The sequence below is a fragment of the Podarcis muralis genome, chromosome 13 (genome assembly GCF_964188315.1).
Source record: "Podarcis muralis chromosome 13, rPodMur119.hap1.1, whole genome shotgun sequence".
Lineage (NCBI taxonomy): Eukaryota > Metazoa > Chordata > Lepidosauria > Squamata > Lacertidae > Podarcis > Podarcis muralis.
Window position 1 is genome coordinate 40,521,524 of NC_135667.1, and position 25,086 is coordinate 40,546,609.

The 25,086-nt window shown below is 44.0% G+C and overlaps 1 protein-coding gene across 8 annotated transcripts in view; it reads right to left on the reverse strand.

The window, feature by feature from the left end:
* Positions 1 to 25,086, reverse strand: part of NSF (N-ethylmaleimide sensitive factor, vesicle fusing ATPase) — a 98,075-nt gene that overhangs the window by 62,457 nt on the left and 10,532 nt on the right. For all 8 annotated transcript variants that reach the window (XM_077917443.1, XM_077917444.1, XM_077917445.1 and 5 more), the window contains exons 2-5: positions 11,474 to 11,559; positions 7,653 to 7,752; positions 4,842 to 4,881; positions 1,961 to 2,127 (exon numbers count right to left, since the gene is read on the reverse strand). In XM_077917443.1, coding sequence (XP_077773569.1) covers positions 1,961 to 2,127; positions 4,842 to 4,881; positions 7,653 to 7,752; positions 11,474 to 11,559 — 393 coding nt within the window. The remainder of the gene's footprint in view (positions 1 to 1,960; positions 2,128 to 4,841; positions 4,882 to 7,652; positions 7,753 to 11,473; positions 11,560 to 25,086) is intronic.

A 25,086-nucleotide genomic window follows, 5' to 3' on the forward strand; every position in this document is an offset into this window, starting at 1 on the left:
ACAAAGGGAAGGAAAATAAGGTTATTGAAACACTTGCCTGCATTTTCGTGGCTAGAGCGGCAGCCAACAAACAAATGAAGCTCCAGTTCAAGATTTATTTGGGTCCCTCTCTTTGGTTTACAAACATTTTGGAAGTCGAATGGACTTCCGGAACAGATTCTGTTCGACTTCCAAGGTACGACTGTATTTGTCCCATATGGCTGGAATGAGGTGGGGTAGAAACTGAATAAATATTTTGTCAGTTTGGCAACTGGTAGATGCTGCCCACATTTTTTGACAATTCTGATCCTTCGTACTCTAAAAATGTCTCTCTCTGTGTGGGAAGGGGAGTAATAAATTGATCTGAGGAGATGCACCATACTTCTTTCAATCTGTAACTTTGCCCAGGTACAAAATTTTCTTGGGTAGTAAATCTGGTGCTTTGGCTTCTTAGAAAATAAGCAGAAGATTTTGAACCAAATATTGTAGACTTTGTACTTCAGATTTTAAAAAATCATGCTCTTAGTGTGTGAAAGAGAATGAAATGAATATGTCAACAGACTATTCAGAAGGCTCTGATAAGACTCCAAGATCCTTGGGTCTATTGTCAAGCCTGGCTTTGGCCTCCTTCACACATACCGTATTTTTTGCTCTATAACTCACTTTTCCCCTCCTAAAAAGTAAGGGGAAATGTGTGTGCGTCTTAGGGAGCGAATGCAGGCTGCACAGCTATCCCAGAAGCCAGAACAGCAAGAGGGATCGCTGCTTTCGCTGCGCAGCGATCCCTCTTGTTGTTCTGGCTTCTGAGATTCAGAATATTTTTTTTCTTGTTTTCCTCCTCCAAAAACTAGGTGCGTCTTATGGTCTGGTGCGTCTTATAGAGCGAAAAATATGGTATATTCTCCTATATACTAATAGAAAACTCCTTCAAATATGGATCTTTCTGCAGTCTAAATGGCACTAGCCACAAACAAGAGCCACCAGAATCAGGGAAGGCCAAAAATCTTCAGTAACATTTTTGGTTAAAAAACCCAAGAGGGAGAAATAAATGACCACAGAATGCTGTGAATGAAAAGCATATGCTCTCTCCAGCCTCAAGGGTACTAGAGCAGAACCTATAGATTCTTTTTTTTTTAATGCAACTCAGAATTTCAGCTTTCATGGTTCTCTTTTTTATCCTTCGTGGTTGCAGCAACTCTGCCTGAATATACAAGCTCATTATCCTGGGTCAAGAACTCCTTGAATGGGCTTCTAAAAAAGAGCCTTGTCTAACGCTGGTCCTAAAAAAAACCCCACTTCTTTTCAAATAAATCCTCAAAAGGGTCCAGTCTACAAGAAGTGTACAAGCCATCCACCTACAAACAACTCTTTTTATCATTTGCTGTCTAAAAGAAAGAGCGTGCAACTGATTTCTTTGCAAAGATTCGCTTTCCAGTGAACTGCGGTTGGCGATTTGCAAGATTGGTGTAATCGAGTCCTCATAATAATAATAATAAAATTTATTTATACCCCGCCCTCCCCAGCCAAGACCGGGCTCAGGGCGGCTAACAACCAATAATAAAAACAAATTGATTAAAATACAATTTTAAAGATTAAGATACAACATTAAAACAATTAGGGAGCAATCTCTTCATAGGAGGAGAAAGGAAAAAGAAAGAGGGGGAGGGAATCAAACTGATTCTGAGCCAAAGGCCAGGTGGAACAACTCTGTCTTACAGGCCCTGCGTAAAGAGATCAGATCCTGCAGGGCCCTGGTCTCATGAGGCAGAGCATTCCACCAGTGTTGAGAAGGCCCTGGTTCTGGTTGAGGCTAATCTAACTTCCTTAGGGCCCGGGACCTCTAGGGTGTTGCTATATATGGATGTTAAGGTCCTCCGTGGGGCATACCAGGAGAGGCGGTCCCATAGGTACGAGGGTCCTACGCCATGAAGGGAGAAATGGTTTCAATGCTAAGTGAGAATCGCATATAAATACCACAAACCTGCTGCCCCACTGTGAACGCCTGGTTGTTGAACTGCTGGATAAACTCGGCCGCCATTTTGTCAGAATCATACGGGTTGGAGTCGACGCTCTTCTTCTGCAGGAAGTCTATCTCAATAGTCATCGTGCCGACGCACTGCTTGGTCTTATCAAAGTTATACACGGAAACTGTGTGGGAGGCAGGGAAAGCACAGGCGTCAGCGGAGTGCTGAAGGATCTCAGTTCAGGTCATTTGCCAACATCCCCTTAGGAACCACGTCCCCAAAGAACATAGAAAGGGTCTTCAACAAATGCTGAAATCAACAAACACTTAACCAAGGAAATGGAAGTGATGAATAATGGCAGTGCCATTTTAATGTGACTATCAACTATTTTATGACCTTGTGCTGTAAAGTACGGTGAGGCCTCCTTGGAGGGTATAAAAATGAACCAAGAGTATCTTGGCTGACTCTTAGTGCAGACCCAGGTCATCGAGCCTGAACTTCCACAACCGTCACCCGCCATAAACCACCATTGGCAGAATTGACAGCAACAGCAGTACATACGTTCAATGCTTACAATAATATTTCATTCTCTTGTTAATTGCTGTTTTAAATGTGCATTTTATACTTGACTTCCTTCAGTAATGTTTTATTTTGAAATCTTTAAGATAATATTTTAGTTACCTGTTAATTATGTTGCTTTGAATGTATACTTTATACAGTCGTACCTCGGAAGTCGAACGCCTTGCGAGTTGAACGTTTTGGCTCCTGAACACTGCAAACCTGAAAGCGAGCGTTCCAGTTTACGAACGTTCTTTGGAAGCCAAACGTCCAGTGTGGGTTCCATGGGTTCTGGTTGGCTGCAAGAGCTTCCTGCAGCCAATCAGAAGCCGTGCCTTGGTTTCTGAACATTTTGGAAGTTGAACAGACTTCCAGAACGCATTCCGTTCGACTTCCGAGGTACAACTGTATTTAATTTTATTCGGTACAGTAATGTTTTATTCTGGATTGTTTTATTTGATGTTTTTAATGTGTTGTAAAGTGCTTTGGGATTTTGTCTTAAAAATATAAAGCGGTATAGAAATGAGAATAATAATAATAATAATAATAATAATAATAATAATAATAATCAGTAACAGGAAACTCTCCTTGATCTTCTGGGTGCTCCTTGAGCCAAGAAAAGCTCTGGTGCCTCCATTAGGGAAGGAACAAGGAGCAAAATTTCTGAAGTAAGCAGAAATCAAAGCATAATGAGCAACAGGGGTTATATATATTTTTCAAAAGCGCCAAAGCCATTAACTTTGAATTAGATTTTATGGTTGGTGTCTATTAAGAGAGTGAAAACCATAAAATCAATATATCAGGCTGTTTCAGAGGCAAAATGAACTAGTCTCATGGTCAATCCATTTTGGGTTTTGTTTTTAAGTCCGTCTAATTTTTGCAATTTCCCCCTTAATATTGTGATAACAAAATAAAGCAAACGAGAGCCCTGGTTGCCTCCGCTAGAGAAGAAAAAAGAGGCACCCTGGTTTCTGTTTCCTGGGGACACTGAAGGGTGAGAGAAACAAGAATTTGACATTCATGCATCAACTTGATATATGCTTCAGCCCTCTGAAGCGTAATGCCACCTCCATAATGCGCACATGTTGTAAGCATCCAATTGGTAGGGGACAGTTTCCACGCTGCCTACAGGGAATTTGCTTCCTGGCACAAACCTCCAGAAAGAAACCTCTAAGTGGAAAGAGAATACAGTCATTACGCCTGTGTGAGTAGTTCCCCGGCCTTCTCCTGCTCTTAGCAAAAATGATAAACATTGCAAGCTGGGACCGATCTTCCGTTTCTCATCGCAAGTTCCAGTTATTGGAGACGCATCACAATGCCAACTGGGGCCTCTGTGCTCTCTTTTTCAGAGTGAATGAGAATTAAGAGCCACACCAAAGATGCAGCTGATGTAATTACTGCTTTAAGGCATCATTAATGACGGCACAGCTTTGTCTAACACACCAGTATACAATGCCCAGTAGTGCTGTTAGTTTTATATTGCTGGGCAATGTACAAATGTACTTTTACTGCACAATGCAGGCTTAGCCACAGCTTCCTGCTTCTTTAATATCCTATTTATATCCCCTGCCCATCCCCAGAATTATACCAACTGCAACCTAGGTTTCCATTAACTTGTTTTTCCAGCACCTTGGACAGCGCACGGCAATATCACTATTAACACCGCACCTTTTAGAACAGGGGTCAGAAACTGTTTTCAGCTGTGGGCCAGTCCACCGTCCCTCAGACCATGTGGTGGGCCGGACTATATTTTGAAGATAAAAATGAACAAATTCCTATGCCCCACAAATAACCCAGAGATACATTTTAAATAAAAGCACACATTCTACTCATGTGAAAATGCCAGGCAGGCCCCACAAATAACCCAGAGGTGCATTTTTGGAGATTGGAGCTGAGGGAAGTTGGGGGGGGTCGTTTTATGGGGGGGGGAATTAAGGATGATATGTTTTAAGATAATATGTTTTGTTCAAATTCCTAATAAAATTTATTTTATTTTATTTTTTTAAAGAGAGGGCGATTGGGCTGCACCCGGCCCACGGACCTTAGGTTGCCGACCCCTGTTTTAGGAGATAAGGGACAGGAGAGGGGGAAGGTTTGACAACTGTTGCCAGGGCTCCCGAACGATTGAAAACTGGAAGTGACTGTTCGGGTTTCCAAGTGTTCTTTGGGAATCCAAATGTCCAACAGGGCTTCCAATTGGCTGCAGGAGCTTCCTGCAGCTAATTGGAAGCCGTGCTTTGGTTTTCGAACGTTTCAGAAGTTGAACAGACTTCTGGAATGGATTCCGTTCAACTTCCAAGGTACGACTGTACTATAAACAAACTTACAGGAAACACTTACCATCGATGTCTTGCCCGATGGAAAGTCCAGCCCATTTTCTCTGAAAGAAAACAAAAATATATATAGATATACAGTGGTGCCCCGCAAGACGAATGCCTCGCAAGACGAAAGAGTTTTCCGTTTTCATATTTTCATTACTGTGTTTTCATATTTTGTTGAAAGCTGCCCAGAGTGGCTTGCCAAGCAAGCGAGTAGGTCTCAAGCAATTTCGTAGCCACATTTGTTCAACTAGGTTTGCGAATCCATAGCACGGATTATGCTACTGCATTGTTGCACTGACCACCAAACCCCTATCATAGTCTGTTTATTATTGTTTAGCAGCTTAGCCATGTCCGACTCTTTGTGACCCCATGGACCAGAGCACGCCAGGCACTCCTGTCTTCCACTGCCTTCCACAGCTTGGTCAAACTCATGTTCGTAGCTCTGAGAACACTGTCCAACCATCTCATCCTCTGTTCTTCTTGTGCCCTCAATCTTTCCCAACATCAGGGTCTTTTCCAGGGAGTCTTCTCTTCATTCTGTTTAAAGCACTGCTAATTAACTTTAAAGTGAACTCTGTCCTTATTGTTCAACTTGTTCTCGCCTCAAACTCTGCATTCCTGCTTTCTGAACCAGAAAGTTCCACTTCCGTTTCTGAGCTGTGTGCATTTTTGTCAGCAGCTCCCAACATTTGAGATGGGGAGATCCAATCTGTTCAATGCCACCCACTTTAAGAAGGTGTCTCAAAAACTACTTGTTTCAGTTAGCACTTGCCAACGCAATATATATATTTAGCTTCCTCTCCAGGTTTTTTCTTCCTCTCTGTTGATTGCTTGGATTACAGGCATAAGCTTGTGAACAGGATCTCACTTTTAATTTTTTGCAAAATGCCTAGCTGTATAATAATAATAATAATTAATAATAATAATTTATTATTTATACCCCGCCCATCTGGCTGGGCTTCCCCAGCCACTCTGGGCGGCTTCCAAAAGAATATTAAAATACTATAATACATCAAACATTAAAAGCTTCCCGAAACAGGGCTGCCTTCAGATGTCTTCTAAAAGCCTGGTAGTTGTTGTTCTCTTTGACATCTGGTGGGAGGGTGTTCCACAGGGCGGGCGCCACTACCGAGAAGGCCCTCTGCCTGGTTCCCTGTAACTTGGCTTCTCGCAGTGAGGGAACCGCCAGAAGGCCCTCGGAGCTGGACCTCAGTGTCCGGGTAGAACGATGGGGGTGGAGACGCTCCTTCAGAAACTTAGTAGTTTTATTCACTTTATTATTCACATTATTAGAAACTTAGTAGTTTTATTCACTTCCAGTAGCACATTAGAGACCAATTAAGTTAGTTATTGGAATGAGTTTTCGTGTGCATGCACACTTCTTCCGATATCTTCAGTGTTTCGACTATGGCAGAACAACACGGCTACCTACCTATAACTAGTTTTCTTCAGATTGCTATTTAGCCTGACCCATCTAAGCCTTTTGATTAGTAACATGACCTCCTCACAGTGGTTCTGCAGAGTTATCTTTATCTTCCTCACTTCTCAAGGCTGGGGAACAGAGGTATTCCATAACACCTCCAGATGAGTCAGAGACAGAAACAAAGATTTGCAGCCTGGTCTCCCAAGCAAGCACCCTTACATAGTTGTTGAATAAAAAAAAGAAAAAACAGAGAGAAAATCCTCTTTTGCAATTCACAGCCCTGTAGGCTATTCCCCCTTTGCTGTTTTGTTGAAAGAGGAGAGGAAAAATCTCACCCAGCAGTTCACTCCCCAAGCTAGGCTGCACTTGATTCACAGGTTCAAAGTGTTTGCTGACACTGCAGGTGGTTCAGGGAAGCCAAGGAGATTAATCACACACTGCAAAGTGTTGCTGCTAAATATCCAGCGATGCGCTACATTTGACAAATTTCTTCTGCGTGGAGATTTGCAAGTACCAGATCACTGGGAGATTATTTAGCAGCAGCACTGCTTTCCCAGGGAAGCTATAACCCTCTGTTCCACATTGCTTGTGCTGAAGCCATGGCAGGGGATCCAAGCAAAATAATAATAATAATAATAATAATAATAATAATAATAATAATAATGTATTATTTATACCCTGCCCACTCTGGGATGCTCCCAACAGAATACTAAAAACACAATAAAAGATCAAACATTAAAAAGCTTCCCTAAACAAGCCTGCTTTTCTAAAAGTCAGGTAGTTGGTTTATTTCCTTGACATCTAACGGGAGGGCTTTCTACAGGGCAGGTGCCACTACCGAGAAGGCCCTCTGCCTGGTTCCCTGGAACCTCACTTCTCGCAGTGAGGGAACCACCAGAAGGCCCTCGGCACTGGACCTCAGTGTCCAGGCTGAACAATGGGGGTGGAGATGCTCCTTCAGGTATACTGGGCTGAGGCCGTTTAGGGCTTTCAGGGTCAGCACCATCACTTTGAATTGTGCTCAGAAACATACTGGGAGCCAATGTAGGTCTTTCAGGACTGGTGTTATGTGGTCTCGGAGCAGCTGGCTGATGGGATGCATCACCTGACAGTAGCCATCCTTTCTGAGGAATGAGATGAGAGATACTTCACAGCTCTCTACTCTCAAGCAATCTTGCTTTCCGCATAACTTTCCTGTAAATTAAATTGTCTTGCCACATCAGACCAAAAGGTGCTCCCCAACAGTGACTGACCAGATGTCCCTGGGAGGCCAACTTTAATACGCAAGCTTTGCATTTTTGTGGGTTGTTTTTTTTAAAAAAAACAACACAAAAAACAACCATAGCTTTTAGTATGAAGTTCCATTTCACTCTTGACCAATCAAGCAATAAACAGTCAAAAACATACCTGTGGTAAACTGAAGGCGATGGTGCCTGGGACAACGGAGGAGTAAGTTCTTAGCGTAAAAATGTATTTGTGGTTCGGGGAGGTCTTCACAACTACATGCCTACAAGGGGGAAGAGAAATGGAAATTTTATTTACAACATAACATAACCCTCCCCCCACTACAGAAATCCACCCTCATTAAACGTGAACATAACATACAATGAGCATAGCATACAACAATACAAACAACCAAATAAAATACTTCCTTTATCCTGTATCTGGCCTCCTTTTTTACTTCTTATAAGCTGTTTCCTTTATGAATAATTAAGATTTTTCTAATTATAACTTAAATATCCACAAAGTCTCCTGCAGACATTAATCGAAACAAGTCCAGGTATGTATTTTAGGGCACTATTTTGTGAAGTACCGTATTTTTCGCTCTATAGGGCACACCTGACCATAGTGCGCACCTAGTTTTCAGAGGGGGAAATCAAGGGGGGAAATATGACCCCCCCCCCTCCCCAGCTCTGCGAGCAGCGAAATGAAAGAGAAATGGACAAGGATTGCTACACTTGCTACACCCCATGCAGAAAGTTCTAGCCTCAATCTTTGGCATCTCCCAGGTAGTGCTGGGAGAGAACACTGCCTGAAACCATGATAAGTCAGTCAATGTAGACAATATCGAGCTGGCTGGGCCGACAGTCTGATTCAGTATAAATCAGAGAATAAAAGACCCTCAGAGTACATGTTCTTCAAGTCACAGCTATATAGCTCTTCCCATGCAGATTCTGGCTGTCAAGAAGAACAACTGGGGTCAGTTCTGGCCACCTTGCCCTTGATAAAAGAGCAATCCCTTGTGGGAAGGGCTCTTCCCATCAGATCTAGCAGCAGAAGAAATGACGGTGTCCAGCCCAGGAGGACAGGGCAGCTTCCTGCTACACAGTTCTGCCCTCAAGCATATGCACATTCAGGAAAGAATAAGTGAATGCCATATAGCTTACAAGGCTGGGATCCAAACTATCTGCACGGTGACTCTATTAAAATCCTTCAGAAAAGTTAGTTGTGACTAACTTAAGCCCCACTGATTTCAAAGGGAACAAAATGCAACAAACATAGGGCTCATTACTCCTGTGATTTCTTTTCATGGGTCTGAGAGGGTTTCTTTTTTCTTGTTCCACCGCTTTTCCACGGTTAAACCTGCTGGTTACTGCTGAATCAGGACAAACATCTATCTGCAGAAAAGCTGATCAATATCTTTTCCTTGATTCAGTAGTAAACAGCGGGTTTTAAAAGATTAAAAATTCTCGGACCCGTGACTGGAAATCGCAGGACAAGTGGAATTGTGGTTGAGCCCATAATCTGTATGCAATCCACACAGGTTTCAGCTTTAAGGCGTGCCTGAGCAGGTAGTTTTCTGCAGGGCAAATATCCGTTTCAGGGATTTTACCAGCGTTGGTCTGCAGTATAAATGAAATGTGAATGTCAGCCTTCACGGTTGCAGAGAAAAACTGGGAACACAAAGGAAGCCGCAAACGTACATACACACGTCTCCACTGACTCATAAGGAAGAGTGCCATAAACAGTGTTCTCTCACTAATGTACAGAGAAAGCATCCCTTACATTAATGTACAGTTTCCCATCCCTTACACCGGTTACCATGGGAGCGTCCTCGTCTTTTCCGCCACTACGCTCCCCCCCACACGGGCCTTTCTAATCCCAAATGTGACAGGTGCTGAAGAAAAACCATCCATGTAGTCGCTACAAATGAGACTGTGATGGAGAACGATATGAATTTATCAGCACTGATGAACATACATGGTTGCACAATCATGCGATGTTATGAGGTCCCAGCTGATACCTCGCTGTCGCCACAGAAGGAGGAGCTGAGTGCTGAGCGCCCACAGTGGGGCGAGGGAGGACAGTCCGTCCCCCCGGGGGGTGAAACGTAACTCCCAGATTCCCAGGTTTCATTTAAAAAAACAAAGGTGTCTCTAGCTGTTGTAGAACCCGAGGTACGAGACAAAACGTGCAGACACAATTCTTCTCATTTCTAGGGTGAGAAATTAGCTAGCTGTCACCTTCTGTGTTTTATTTTTTTTTTCCCCATGGGGGGGGGGGGGACTACTGATGCCCATCACATGCCTTCTTGTTAGTGTAATAATAAAATTTAAGGTCTTATACATATATATATATAATAGGTAAAGGTAAAGGGGCCCCTGACCATTAGGTACAGTCGTGGCCGACTCTGGGGTTGCGGCGCTCATCTCACTTTATTGGCCGAGGGAGCCGGAATACAGCTTCCGGATCATGTGGACAGCATGACTAAGCCACTTCTTGAGAACCAGAGCAGCACACGGAAACGCCGTTTACCTTCCCACCAGAGCAGTACCTATTTATCTACTTGCATTTTGACGTGCTTTCGAACTGCTAGGTTGGCACAAGCAGGGACTGAGCAACAGGAGCTCACCCCATCGCGGGGATTCGAACCACCAACCTTCTGATCAGCAAGCCCTAAGCTCTGTGGTTTAACCCACAGCGCCACCCACGTCCCTATATATATATATATATGTTCATAAATGTACCAACCAAGCACGTACATACATAGATCAGCACAGGAAGACCAACCTGAAACCATTTTGACTCCCAAACTGATCAATGTTTTCTCTGCAAGGAGGGAGGGGGTCAGGGAGCCTTCCCATTGTCTCAGGAATTGGGAAATCACCATCTCAAAGGGTGACAGACTACCAGGAAAGGCAATCAGATAAGGCATTATCAGATAACCTGGTAGACAGGAAAAACAACATTCAAACTTCTGTTGTAGACCACCTTTTCTGTGATGTATGTATGATGTATGGAGGGGTGGTCTTGAGCTTCAGAGCAGGGAATTTAAAATGTCTATATAAGGGCAGGCACACCTCGGTTCTGGGTCCTTCTCCTTTCCTGCTTGTGAGGGGAGCACCCTGTTACAACAGGTCAATAAAGATCAGGCTTACTAGCTGTTTTGCTTCTCAATATTCTCTGGTTGGCCTCTGTTATTTTCCACTACCAATAGGGAACCCACGTAAGGACTCTATATGGGCTCTTGGATACCCCATAAGGGGAAAAGGGCAGATTTTGTTTACAACATTAGACAATAAAGGACAAGGTCTGTGAGGGGGCGAGACTCGTGAAATTTGCAGTGTTGTGTCCAAGCATCCTCTGTGCCTCCAAGCCACATTCTCACATCAAACAGGCAGCTCTAACTGGGTTAGAGGTGTCTATGTCTCTCAGGGAATGTTTTTGGTGTGGCGTTGCCTTCTGCAAAGCAGAATCGTTCCTAACAAAAGGCGCCACCTCAAATCAACACTAGAAGAGATTGGAGTCATTCAGAGCTGTGGACCTTTAGACTAATGAAACTGCAAATGCTTAATTGTTCGCTTTCAGGAAACATAAACACACAATTGCACCTGAAAGCTTTTTACAATGCCCTCTGGCTGGCAGGTTATGAGTGTTGCACTTTTATGAGGCTCAGGCTGCATTTTTCATTGGTTTATTGCTTGGAGCAGGTAATTGTTTTAGATTTATGTCATTAATTCATGAAGTGCCTTCTATTCTAGTAAGAGAAGCAATCTAAAGCAACAACATTTGAATGGCTGTTTTTTGGCAACATTCCACCTTTAGGGGATCGGAACCTGGGAGCAATATACTGCCCAACCAGCCTAGACAACGTCCTGCAATACTCTGGGGATGAGCTACTAAAGGCTCTGGGAAACAGCAGGTTCCTGTAAATTATTTCCCCCAGTCACCGCAAGAAAAGGCAAATTCTCCATTAATGTGTGAGGATAATAACCACCAAAACTTACAAGCCAGACTGAAAGTCCTTTTCGTTGACCACCGCACAGTTGCTTAAGGAGAGTTCGTCCGTGGGACATCTCGCAGCTTGCATAGTCTGTGAGGGAATCAGAGAAGACGCAAGGAAAGGTCAGAGCAGCAAGACATCATAGGACATGTATACAAGACGGCTTTGCTCTCCAAGGTCCACATTTTAATTAGCCGGAGGGAAAGGGAAAGGCAAATCAGCTGCTTACCACTTGCTTGGCATTCAGAATACTAGTACAGCAGTACCTTGGTTCTCGAACTTAATCTGTTCCAGCAGTCCCTTTGACTCCTGAAACCGTTCGAAAACCAAGGTGCAGCTTCCCGTTGGCTGCAGGAGCTTCCTGCGCTCAATCGGAAGCTGCGTCGGAAGTTCGGCTTCCGGAAAATGTACACAACCGGAACACTTACTTCCGGGTTTGCGGTGTTCAGGAGCCAATTTGTTTGGGAGCCAAGCCGTTCGAGCACCAAGGTACCACTGTACTCTAACGCAGCGGTTCTCAACCTGTGAGTCCCCAGATGTTGTTGGACTACAACTCCCATCATCCCTGAGCTCTGGGCTTGCTAGCTAGGGGTGATGGGAGTTGTAGTTCAACAACAACTGGTGACCCACAGGTCGAGAAAGGCTGCCTAAGGGGACACCTCCGCAGAACAAACATGTTAGTTGGTGCATGTGGGAACCTGGTTCTGAGAACACTCATGACGTAGAGGAGGAAGGAAACTGATCAGACGGAGGAAGCAAAGCTGTGTAATAATAAATAATAATAATTTTATTATTTATACCCCACCCATCTGGCTGGGTTGTGTTGGTATGGAACAAGACTCTCATGACTGTATGGCTTCACCATACAAGGGTCCTTGTACGTTGAAAGCCAGCATATCAAGGAAGAAAAGAAAAAGGCCAACCTTTCCTTTGTCTACTACTACTACTACTTATTATTATTCAGATTTATAAACCGCCCTTCATCAAAAGATCCCAGGGTGGTTCACAAGACAAAAATACAAGATAAAAGCACAAATAACTAGTTAAAACAGAAACAACAGAACAAAACAACCTCTCCTCCCACAAACACGTTTTAAAGGCTGTGGAATATTAAACAGCCAAGGCCTGGTTGAAGAGTATATTGCCCAAGCTGCCCAGATAGTGGTTTTAATTAAGACATTTATCACGTCTTTCTAAAAAAAAAAGTCCTCAAAGAATCTTGCGGCAAAAAGAATAAGCTACAAAATACAATAAACAGACCTCAACGTTAACAATTAGAGAGTTAATTTGACAGAGAGTTGAGTTTTATTCAGGGCTGGTTATTTGCCCCGTGTTACCATTTCCCCATTTTATTATGTTTTAATTATTTTATCACACACTGCCATGATATTCCTCTTGCCCGTTGGTGATTTATGTATGCTCTTACGCAGAAAACAAATAATTAAAAATCAACCAAAACTATCACAGATACAGGAGGCAGGATCGAAAGCCCATTGGCCTAAGACTTTTTTTTTTAATAACTAAAGATAATGGTTTATGGAAAGTGGCTTTATTAGGTGTTCTCCTGGAGTGGATGAAGTGAATAATGTTTATATATTTAGCGGGCAAATGAAGAGCCGTAAGTTCCTTAGCTTCTCTCTTTCAAGTGGAACAAGTCAAGAAAAGGTACCCCCATATTTTTATATATTTTTCTGAAGCTTTGTATCAGATCTCCAGACAGTGATAATTTTGTGAAAGGGGTCCCCTAGAGTCCCCCAAGACACACGTCCCACAAGCAGCGCTCAAAATTTGTCAGGCACCAGGCACATTTTGCCTGTGGCTATCAGCTACGTGCGACCAAGTGAAGATGCCCAGGTAACATTAGGTTGCCACCTGATGTCTCCAACATCTGGAGATGCCTACCTGCGGATGCCAGGATCCTGACTGTTTTCACACACTAGCAACACATCCTGTGGAATTCTATCCGTTATATTTTATCTGAACAATCAGGATGAATTTCAGGAACCAACAAGTCGTACTGAAAAAATAAAACTTTTTTTAAAAAAACCAGAAGCATTTTTACTTGGCATTATAGGTCAGGATATTAATAGGCAAGATGTTAAATTGTTTTTATATGCAACATCTTCAGCAAGAGTATTGTTAGCCCAGAAATGGAAACAAGAAGAAATTCCGACAAAAGAAGAATGGCAGGCGAAATTAATGGACTATGCAGAATTGGACAAAATGACAGGAAGGATTCGAAACCTGCGGGACCAGAGATTTACAGAAGACTGGAAGAAGTATATGAATTATTTGAAGAGCAACTGTAATCAACAAATTACGTTAGTAGGACTACAAGAAGTTTTGTAAAGAGAAATATACGAAGTGTTACAAAGTAGAAAAAGATAAAAGATATTGGTTAAGAGTTTGAAATGTAATAGGGAAGAGAAGAAATGCATACTGAGAGATTAGATTGAAAAATTTCCAGACAGGATTTATGGAAGTAAAAAATTTGAATAAGATGTAAAAGTATGTTTCATTACTGTTGAAAAGGATATGTTAAAAAAACTAATAAAAAATTCTATACCGTATTTTTTGCTCTATAAGACTCCCTCCTAAAAAGTAAGGGGAAATGTGTGTGCGTCTTATGGAGCGAATGCAGGCTGCGCAGCTATCCCAGAAGCCAGAACAGCGAGAGGGATCGCTGCTTTCACTGCGCAGCGATCCCTCTTGCTGTTCTGGCTTCTGAGATTCAGAATATTTTTTTCTTGTTTTCCTCCTCCAAAAACTAGGTGCATCCTGTGGTATGTGCGTCTTATAGAACAAAAAATACGGTATATATAAAAAAAGAAAAAATAAGACTTTTGAGGCATCTGATCCAAAAATGGCAACTAAGCATTCCATTTTGACAACTGTAACTTTGGTTTAAGGAGCTGTTTGGTACCTAGCTTATATATCAGAGTTTCTAACACTGCCCACAAGTCAGGTGTTTGGGACCTGACAAATTATCACAGGTTATCCACATGCATGGTGCCTTATGTAGCTGCGCAAGCAAAAATAGAGAATTTGGCGCTTCGCAAGCAGATTATGATCTAAAAATGGCTCTGAACTGCAAGCCAGGAGAGCCTCACGTCCTGACATATATTGTACATGCAAACCCTTGGCATTAATTTCCACAACACAGAGGACGAGATTAACTTGGGCACTGATCTGCCGCAAGACAAGGGAGCAAGTGTGCGCGGCAGAAATGATCTATGAGTCATCTGCAGCCTGACAGGGAGCAAAACGGGTGAACCCAGAGCAATATGAAAATCTGTGATGTGACTGAGGACGCGGGGTGCCTCAAGCTCTCTTCTAAAAAGAGGAGAGGCCAAGAACAGAGTGCCCTCAAAAGTGCAGAAGGGAACATGAATAAGGGAACAATGCTAATGGCTCGTCCTGCTAGATCCATCAGGTTCTTCAAATAAGTGTCTCCAGATGCAGTCAGGAATCAGAGTGTGAGTCTGCCTACTTGAAAACAATGCAACTCAGAAGGCTGCTAAGTGACGCAGTTTAGTTTAGTTTATTATTTATTTCCTTCAGATTACAACTCGTTACATAAAATATACGGTGGGCTAACCAGGCATTTGTTTTTAGATGCTTTCATCCTGTGGTTTTATTGGCTTCAGGTTGTATTTTTGTTTTTAATGATGCTGTTATCATTTTTAAAAGATATTGTATACGGCTTAGAGATTAAGAAGAATATAAATGCTTTTCAACCAGGGGTTATTAAACGTCTCCACCCTCTCCCACAGATCACTTGAAAATGGGTGATTTTTCAGCCTGTTTTAGCAATGGTGGCACACCGTGCTAGATGCTGCACGATTTTCTGCGATGTCTTTAATGGCTTCTTTTATTCCTCAGAGATTGTATCTTACTGTGTTACACTTTAAAAGCAGCCATGAAACTAAAAATCACTATGAATATTCATAGTTGTCAACTTTTCCCTTTTCTTGAAAGGTATCCTATTCGGAATAAGGGAATTTCCTTTTTAAAAAGGGAAACGTTGACAGCTATGTGAATATTCCATGTGGTGGAATATTCAACCAGAAATATACAGACCTGCCGCGGGTCACCTGAATGAAGTCTGCAGACCACTGATGGTCTATAGACCACAGTCTGAGAACCCCAGTTTTGAATAAAGAGAAGTGTGAGCCATACCTCCCATGCTGACTGGGACCACACGTACATGATGACACCTTTGTATGCCACATTCGTCTACTGCCTTCCTCCCCCCGACCTTTTCCATGCTAGCATAACCCCTCCTGGGAACTGGAGAGATGTCAGTCTCAGAAGAAGCTGTAATATGCGACTCCTCTGTCTATCTATGTCTCTCTCTAACACCTACAGAAGCTTAGAATCCCAGAATTGAAGAGTTGGAAGGGACCCCAATGTACGCAGGCTGAGACCCTACCTGCCCGCAGACTGTCTCGCCAGAGTGGTGCATGCTCTAGTTATCTCCTGCTTGGACTACTGCAATGCACTCTATGTGGGGCTACCTTTGAAGGTGACCCAGAAACTACAATTAATCCAGAGTGCGGCAGCTAGACTGGTGACTGGGGGCGGCCGCCGAGACCACATAACACCGGTCTTTAAAGACCAACACTGGCTCCCAGTACGTTTCTGAGCACAATTCAAAGTGTTGGTGCTGACCTTTAAGGCCCTAAATGGCCTCGGCCCAGTATACCTGAAGGAGCGTCTCCACCCCCATCATCCAGCCTGGTCCAGCTCCGAGGGCCTTCTGGCAGTTCCCTCACTGCAAGAAGTTACAGGGAACCAGGCAGAGGGCCTTCTCAGTGGTGGCGCCCGCCCTGTGGAAAGCCCTCCCATCAGATGTCAAAGAGATAAACAACTACCTGACATTTAGAAAACATCTGAAGGCAGCCCTGTTCAGGGAAGTTTTAATGTGTGACATTTTAATGTATTTTTAATCTTTGTTGGAAGCCGCCCAGAGTGGCTGGGGAAACCCAGCCAGATGGGCGGGGTACAAATAATAAATTATTATTATTATTATTATTATTATTATTATTATTATTATTATTATTATTATTATTATTATTATGTTTCCTTTCTGTGCAGGAATCTCAGCTCAAGCAGCCATGACAGGTGGCCATCCAGCCTCTGCTGAAAAACCTCCAAGGAAGGAGAGTCCACAACCTTTTGAGGGAGACCGTTCTACTGTCAAACAGCACTTACTGTTAGAAAGCTCTTCCTGATGTTTAGTCAAAATCCCCTTAGCTTAAAGCCGTTTGTTCAAGTCCTACCTTCCAGAGCAGGGGGAAACAAGCTTGCTCCATCTTCCATGTGACAACCCTTGATATATTTGAAGATGGCTATCGTATCTCCTCTCAGTCTCCTCTTTTCCAGGCTAAACATACCCAGCTCCTTCAAACGTTCCTCATAAGGCTTAGCTTCTAGACTCTTGATCATCCTAGCTGACCTCCTCCGCACACGTTTCAGCTTGTCAACAACCTGCTCAAATTGTAGCACCCAGAATGGGACACAGTATTCCAGGTGTGGTCTGACCAAGGCATAACAGAGTGGTGCTATTGCAGGGTGTTCGTAACCTCAGGTTACGAACTTAATTCGTTCCAGAGGTCTGTTCTTAATCTGAAACCATTCTTAACCTGAGGTGCACTTTCGCTACTGGGGCCTGCCGCCGGCGCGCGATTTCCGTTCTCATCCTGGGGCAAAGTTTGTAACCCGAGGTATTACTTCCGGGTTAGCAGAGTTTGTAACCCAAAGTCTTTGTAACCCGAGGTATCACTGTATTATTACATCTGTTGATGCAGCCTAGAATCGCATTTGCCTGTTTTTTTGCTGCTGCATCACATTGTTGACTCATGTTAAGCTTGTGGTCCACCTTATCAGCCTTTAGCCAGAAAATTTGCGAAAAAAAGAAAGAAAGAAAGAAAGAAAGAAAGAAAGAAAGAAAGAAAGAAGCTGATAGTCTGAGTAATCTGGTAGATGTCCTAGCTCTCATCCCACCAATCACAGCACTACTACAGCTATACAGTGGTACCTTGGGTTACAGATGCTTCAGGTTACAGACACTTCGGGTTACAGACTCCGCTAACCCAGAAATAGTACCTTGGGTTAAGAACTTTACCTCAGGATGAGAACAGAAATTGTGCGGCAGCAGCTGGAGGCCCCATTAGCTAAAGTGGTACCTCAGGTTAAGAACAGTTTCGGGTTAAGAACGGACCTCCAGAACGAATTAAGTTCTTAACCCGAGGTACCACTGTACAATAAATCACAATGAACCTCGCTTCTTGGCCAGGTACATGTTATATAAAGTACAGATCTAGCAATTGCCACATGAGACACAGAGCTTCTGAAAAATCAAGCCCAGAATCTGCAGATGCAGCCCTAAATTATGCTAAGTCATTGGTGCTTTCTTTATGTTTAAATAACTGCCTTAGGTGCTGAGTGGAAAAAGCACCAGGCAGAGGGGCTCTGGGCTCCTTTGATGCTGAGGCCTGCTCAGATTTTTGCACCTCAGCAGATGCATTTTCTCAACCTGTAAACATGGAAAGGTAAGTCCACAAAGCCATCTTAGATTGCAGTGCTTCTGGGGGGAGGCGGGAGAAGGACTTGGGAGGGTTGCCCTGAAAAGCCTGGAAATAAAGGTAGAGAATTTGGGCTTATAAGCACAACTGTCCCAAAAGCCAGAGTCTGTACCTAAATATAAGGCACATGCCAACCCGGGGGAAGAAAGGGAAATAAATCATCAGCATCCCATTATTTAAATCTGCCTAGAGCCTGCAAATGTCACCCAGGCTGCCAGAGCTAGGCAGTGGTGGGGCACGAAATCTCCTGGAGATTTAAATGCTATTTTGTAACCTGCTCTGCAGGGATTAGAGAGTTAAGCTTTTTCCTATGTCACATGAAGAGCATCTTTCTCTCTCTCTCTCTCTCTCTCTCTCTCTCACACACACTCACACACACACACACACACACACACACACACACACACTAATGCTAAACAGTATCTCCTAAGTGATGGAGAACTGCCATTTTTTAATTATTTTTACAGGGGAGTGTCAAAGGAAGCACTGTATCATCAGACCATGTTCAGAGATTAATTTTGTTCACTGGATCTGGAATCAGCCTAATTCTCTTGTTCATACCAATTTTTCTACCTCTGGATAAATTGTGGCCATTACTCATAAAACGGACCAGTTACGACTAAGCAAAGTGCGTATCATTTCAGGTCTCAAGCTCTATTACAAATTATACACTCTGGTCTGGAATCTGAAACCCCAAAATGCAGGTTTGTAGAAAGACTAAGGGCTGTGTGTGTGGGCTGAGTTCTGCTCATGCAATGGGGCTTCCCTTTGCTCCCAGTCCCCCACAATCAGCTCTGAAGGGTCACCTAACCCTCTGGAGCAAATTTTGAGGTTATTTGGGGGAGGGGCTCCAGGAGAGGGAAGTTTGTTGTGTAAGCGGATATCTGCTGGACAAACGAAACAGCAGCCCTGGACGCAACCCCAGACCTCAAACACATAGGCCAATATTAGTACCTGGCATGCTTCTAAAATGGAGTCGTTTGATCCTCTCTCTAGAGGTATATATGCTGAGGTAGGAAGGAATTTAGGCCACAATTGCCAGGGTTCTTAGGAAAAATGCTGGATAGTGTCTTTAGCTAATGCTGCAAGGACTCCTTTTAGACTTGATTTGAGTCTTCACAGACTAAGGAGTTGCTAACTGCTAAGAGCTCCTGTGTAGGAATTTCGGGCTCAAAATCAGCCAGGCGCCAGGCATGTTTTGCGACTGGTGCGGGTCCAATCGCGCCCACGTAGAGATCTCTGAGTGCCAGGCTGGTGACTGGGGAAAGCAAAATGTCACCTAGAGAAGGATCTGAAATATTTTCCTTGAAGCTTGAATCAGTTTTATTCTGGGTTTAAAACATTTGATGTTTTAATGTGCTTCGAGATTTGTTCTTTAAAATATAAAGTAGTATAGACATGAAATTATTATTATTATTTACAATCAGGGGGAGGATAAGGCGCCTAGACATTCCATTGTGGTGATCGCAGGCCAGGTTTAAGGTGCCATTTGGTGAATAAATTATATACAGTGGTACCTCAGGTTAAGAACTTAATTCGTTCTGGAGGTCTGTTCTTAACCTGAAACTGTTCTTAACCTGAGGTACCACTTTAGCTAATGGGGCCTCCCACTGCCGCTGCGCAATTTCTGTTCTCATCCTGAAGCAAAGTTCTTAACTCGAGGTACTATTTCTGGGTTAGCGGAGTCTGCAACCTGAAGCGTCTGTAACCTGAGGTACCACTGTATATATCTCAGCTTCTAACACACTTTGGGAGACCACAGGAAACCTAGTAAAAAATAAAGCAGGCTATGCCGGACTGAAGTCATGTACCCCTGATGTACACAGTTGAAATTCACAACCACAACAACGACGAAGTTTTCTCATCCTAAAGTCCCAGATATTCCTTCAAATTCCCTTCATCTAACTGCTTTCCTCCAGGCTCCATGCCCCCACAAGTTCTAGCCGGATTACTGGTCTGGGAAACCTGGGTCTTATTCTTTGCTCAGGATGGCCTTGAGTTAAGTCACATCCTCCCAGGAACACAGGAATTGGAACAACCTCCTAGTAGCACAAGGCTGTTGGAGAGATCAGCACAATTCATAACACGCACATGAAAAGTGCTACATACCGTATTTTTCCGTGTATTAGACAAAGTTTTTTAAATTGTGTCAAAAAACTGGGGTCATCCAATACATGGATAGTGGCATGGGGCGGAGAAGCTCAACAACTTTGGGCCATCTCCCCTCATTTTCTTAAAACTGAGTCCCCTAAAATGGGGGGGGGGGTTATACATGGGTGCCTCTTATAGACGGAAAAATATGGTAAATGACTCTAAGTTGTTAAGTTTGAATTGTAAAAGGGGAGTGAAGCACATTTCCATATATTCCAACTCCGTCCCTTTACCAAACATTCCACCCCCTCCACATGCAAAAGCTAGAAATGTCCATTCCTCATAGCCCTGGGACACAGGCAAAAGAGAAAAGCCAATCGGCAAGAAAATTGTTGACTGAAGAACAGGTTGTGAATTTCCCCATTCTTAAGAGAGTACCAATAGAAGGACAGAAAGCTTGTAGGGGGGGCACACACATTCAGGTCATGCACCAGAGGTTCTCCACCACTATTGGAGGTAGTCACAGAAACTTGGGTTTGACAGGAAGATAGCAGGGCGACAAAACACTATACAGTCATACCTCATGTTATGTCCGTTTCATGTTACATTCTTTCAGGTTACGTCCCGCGGTGACCCGGAAGAACCGGAAAGGGTTACTTCCGGGTTTCGCAGCTCACTCATGCACAGAAGCGCAAAATGACGTCACGTGCATGTACAGAAGCGGCAAATCGCAACTCGCGTGTGCACAGACGTGCTGCTGCGGGTTGCGTTCTCTTCATGTTGCGAACGGGCCTCCAGAATGGATCCCATTCGCAACCAGAGGTACCTCTGCACCACTGTACAGTGGTACCTTGGGTTACAAACTTAATTCCTTCCGGAGGTCCATTCTTAACCCAAAACTGTTCTTAACCTGAGGCGCGCTTTCGCTAATGGGGCCTCCCGCTGCTGCCGCGCCACCGGCGTGCAATTTCCGTTCTCACCCTGGGGCAAAGCTCATAACCCGAGGTACTACTTCCGGGTTAGCGGAGTTTGTAACCCAAAGCGTTTGTAACCCAAGGTACCACCGTACAGCTGTTATTCAGTTTCCTCTGTAGAATGACATTCAAAAGGTGTCCAAAACAGAGAAAAATCAGCCCCATCCAAAAACCCTAGTTAATAGTGACAGCATTTACCAACTCATATACGCAGAAGAGAAGGCGTAGAAAGAAGCTATCTGAATACCTGCATCTGACAGGAAGGATTTCTGACTCACTAACAGCAGCAGCAGCAGCAACAACAAAAGCTCTCTCTTTCTAAATGCTGCTGAAACGAAGAACGTTTGGGCAAAAACCGCAAGTGGGTGTTTTGTGCAAAAGGACTGAACTCATTTCTAGTATGGACTGGGCATGTGTTCAGAGACAGTTTGCTGTTGTTTTAAAAAAATCTAGGTGTACATCTAACACTATTATTCCAAAAGCCATTGTTTGGTACCTGGATCTTGCTGCTGGATTGGACTTTTTATTAAAAAAAACAAAAAATGCAGAGTACAACCTAGAAGGCCACATTTGCAGTGTAATAAATGAAAATCTGCCTTTATTCCCTTATGGGGGACACAAGAGCCCTTATAGAGTCCTTTGCAGGTTCTCCATCGGTCGGAGAAAATAACAGAGGCCAACCAGAGAATATTGAGAAGCAAAGCAGCTACTAAGCCTGATCTTTATTGAACTGTGCAACAGGGTGCCCCTTTCACACGCAGAAGGCGGAGGACCCAGAACCCAGGTGTGCCCGCCCTTATATAAATATTTTAAATTTCCCGCCCTACATCACAGAAAAGGGTGTAGCTCACAACAGAAATCTGAGTGCATTGTTTACATCCTGTCTGACAGGTTACCTGTTAATGCTTACTTGATTGGATACCCTGGGGAGCCTGGCCAGTCTTTTGTAATACACAGACATACCCTTAAGACAGGATTTGTGAAGGAAAAGACAATGGGGAGGCTTTTCCATTTTCCTTGACCTTGCAGAGAAATCATTTGGTCAGTCTGGGAGTCAAAATGGTTTCCAGGCTGTTTTCCTGCGCTGCTTCAGACATGTGGTTTATATATTTATGTACGTGTTTGCTTGGTACCTTTATGAACATTTATTATTATATATATAAGACCTTAATTTTTTATTTCAGCAGCAAAGTGTCCACAATTAAAGGAGAAGGCTGAGACTAGAGAAGGTTGTGGCTCAGTGTTCATCGTGCACTGTTAACAAGAATGAAAGGACACAATGCAAAGAGCACCAGTAGCATGTGATTAAAGAATTACTTACATTAAATAACCAACACACAGATATCACAGTGAAACATCTGGTAGCACTGCAGTCCACCTTTCCTTGCATCATTCCATCAGACCTAGATTCAAAGCTTCAAGCATGCAAGCTGAGAGCTTGAAAAACATGGCAGTATGTTAAAGGGCATATATGTTAAAGCCATGGTTTTCCCAATAGTGATGTATGGAAGTGAGAGCTGGACCATAAAGAAGGCTGATCGCCGAAGAATTGATGCTTTTGAATTATGGTGCTGGAGAAGACTCTTGAGAGTCCCATGGACTGCAAGAAGATCAAACGCATCCATTCTTAAGGAAATCAGCCCTGAGTGCTCACTGGAAGGACAGATCCTGAAGCTGAGGCTCCAGTACTTTGGCCACCTCATGAGAAGAGAAGACTCCCTGGAGAAGACACTGATGCTGGGAAAGATGGAGGGCACAAGGAGAAGGGGGCGACAGAGGACGAGATGGTTGGATAGTGTTTTCGAAGTTACCAGCATGAGTTTGACCAAACTGCGGGAGGTAGTAGAGGACAGAGGTGCCTGGCGTGCTCTGGTCCATGGGGTCATGAAGAGTCGGACACGACTAAATGACTAAACAACAACAACAACAACATGTTCAAGGGCAGAGATGGGGAATTGATGGCCCTCCAGATGTTACTGTAGCACAACTGCCACCAGCCCCAGCTAGCACAGCCAATTGCCAGGGGTGATGGGGTTTGTAGTCCAACACCTGGAAGACCACAAGGAGCCCTCCCCGTTCTAATGAATACTGGACTTCACTATCCAAGATTTCTCGATGTAAAGCTCAAAAATGGTAGGAGAGCTTCCCAGAATTGCCTTGCCTTCTCCCAACAAGATGTTCCTCTGATATGCAGCCACTGGGAATAGGGGGCATGTTCTAAGGTGCACTCTTATATCACGTAGGGCAGTGATGGCCAAACCTGGCCCTCCAGCTGTTTTGGGACTACAACTCCCATCATCCCTAGCTAACAGGACCAGTGGTCAGGGATGATGGGAATTGTAGTCCCAAAACAGCTGGAGGGCCAAGTTTGGCCATCACTGACGTAGGGCAACGGTGGGACCTTACAGGCCTACCCAATGTGCCACAAAAACCGAGGGCGCTCCCAGAATCCACTGTCCTGAATAGGACTTTCTTGACGAGACAAGTCAATACTGAGAGGTTTTCCCTGAGGCACGCATTTCGAAAACAGCTGCAGCGCTTCACGGCAATTACAGAATAAGCTTAAAAAGGAAAGGTGGGGAGGGATTTTAAGGTTTAAGATGATGTCTTATAGGTAAAGGTAAAGGGACCCCTGACCATTTGGTCCAGTCGTGGCCGATTCTGGGGTTGCGGCGCTCATCTCGCTTTATTGGCTTAGGGAGCCGGCGTACAGCTTCCGGATCATGTGGCCAGCATGACTAAGCCGCTTCTGGCGAACCAGAGCAGCGCACGGAAACGCCGTTTACCTTCCTGCCGGAGCGGCACCTATTTATCTACTTGCACTTTGACGTGCTTTCGAACTGCTAGGTTGGCAGGAGCAGGGACCGAGCAACGGGAGCTCACCCCGTCGCGGAGATTCGAACCGCCGACCTTCTGATCAACCTTCTAAATACCAGCAGTCAACAACTCCCTGATACTGGTAATAATACTGTGGTAATTCTGCTATGGGGTCTCAGGAAAGCATCCAAGTAGCTAAACATGCTGCTGCTGCTTGTATTCTTCCTATCTCCACTAGGAACACTGCAGTGTTAAACATGCTAATTCTGGAATGAGGACAAGGCTGCTGCAGGCAAAGGACATTGTTTCAGACCTCTGAAATCTTGGGAGATTCAAGGTGTGGAAGGAGAATTCCCTAAGAATGGACTGTTTGTGTGTGCCCTGGGTAATAAATGCCTTGGGTGGGGGGGACACAACGCGGGTCCTTCTGTTTTCTCACTAGGAAAAAGCAAGCTATCACTTAGTAGCAGGGAAACAGCAGGAGACCAATTATCCCTGGAAAGGTTTAGTGCTGGAGACATCCTTTCAACCAGCACCACAGGTCTCAAAGGTGGCAGGCAGGCAGAGGAAACAAGGGGGGGGGGGAGAGAAGTGCATAATAATAAAGAATAAGAAAAAGAATAAGAATAAGAATTTATTATTTATACCCCAGCCACTCTGGGCAGCTCCCAACAGAATATTAAAAACATGATAAAACGTCAATCATTAAAAACTTCCCTAAACAGGGTTGCCGTCTTCAGATGTCTTCTAAAAGTCAGATAGTCGTTTATTTCCTTGACATCTGATGGGAGGACGTTCCACAGGGCGGGCGCCACTACTACCGAAAGGGCCCTCTGCCTGGTTCCCTGTAACCTTGCAGGGAGGAAACCACCAAAAGGCCCTCGGAGCTGGACCTCAGTCTCCAGGCTGAACGATGGGGGTGGCCTTAAAGGTCAGCACCAATACTTTGAATTGTGCTCGGAAACGTACTGGGAGCCCATGTAGGTCTTTCAGGACTGGTGTTGTATGGTCTTGGAACCCAATGTAAATATAGACCTTTCAGAGAAATACACCTGTGTCAAGGCAAACTAGAAAGGCTATTTGTTGTAGGACCACAATTCTCAGCACCCCTGGTCTTTGGCCATGCTAGATGGGGCTCGCAGGAGTTG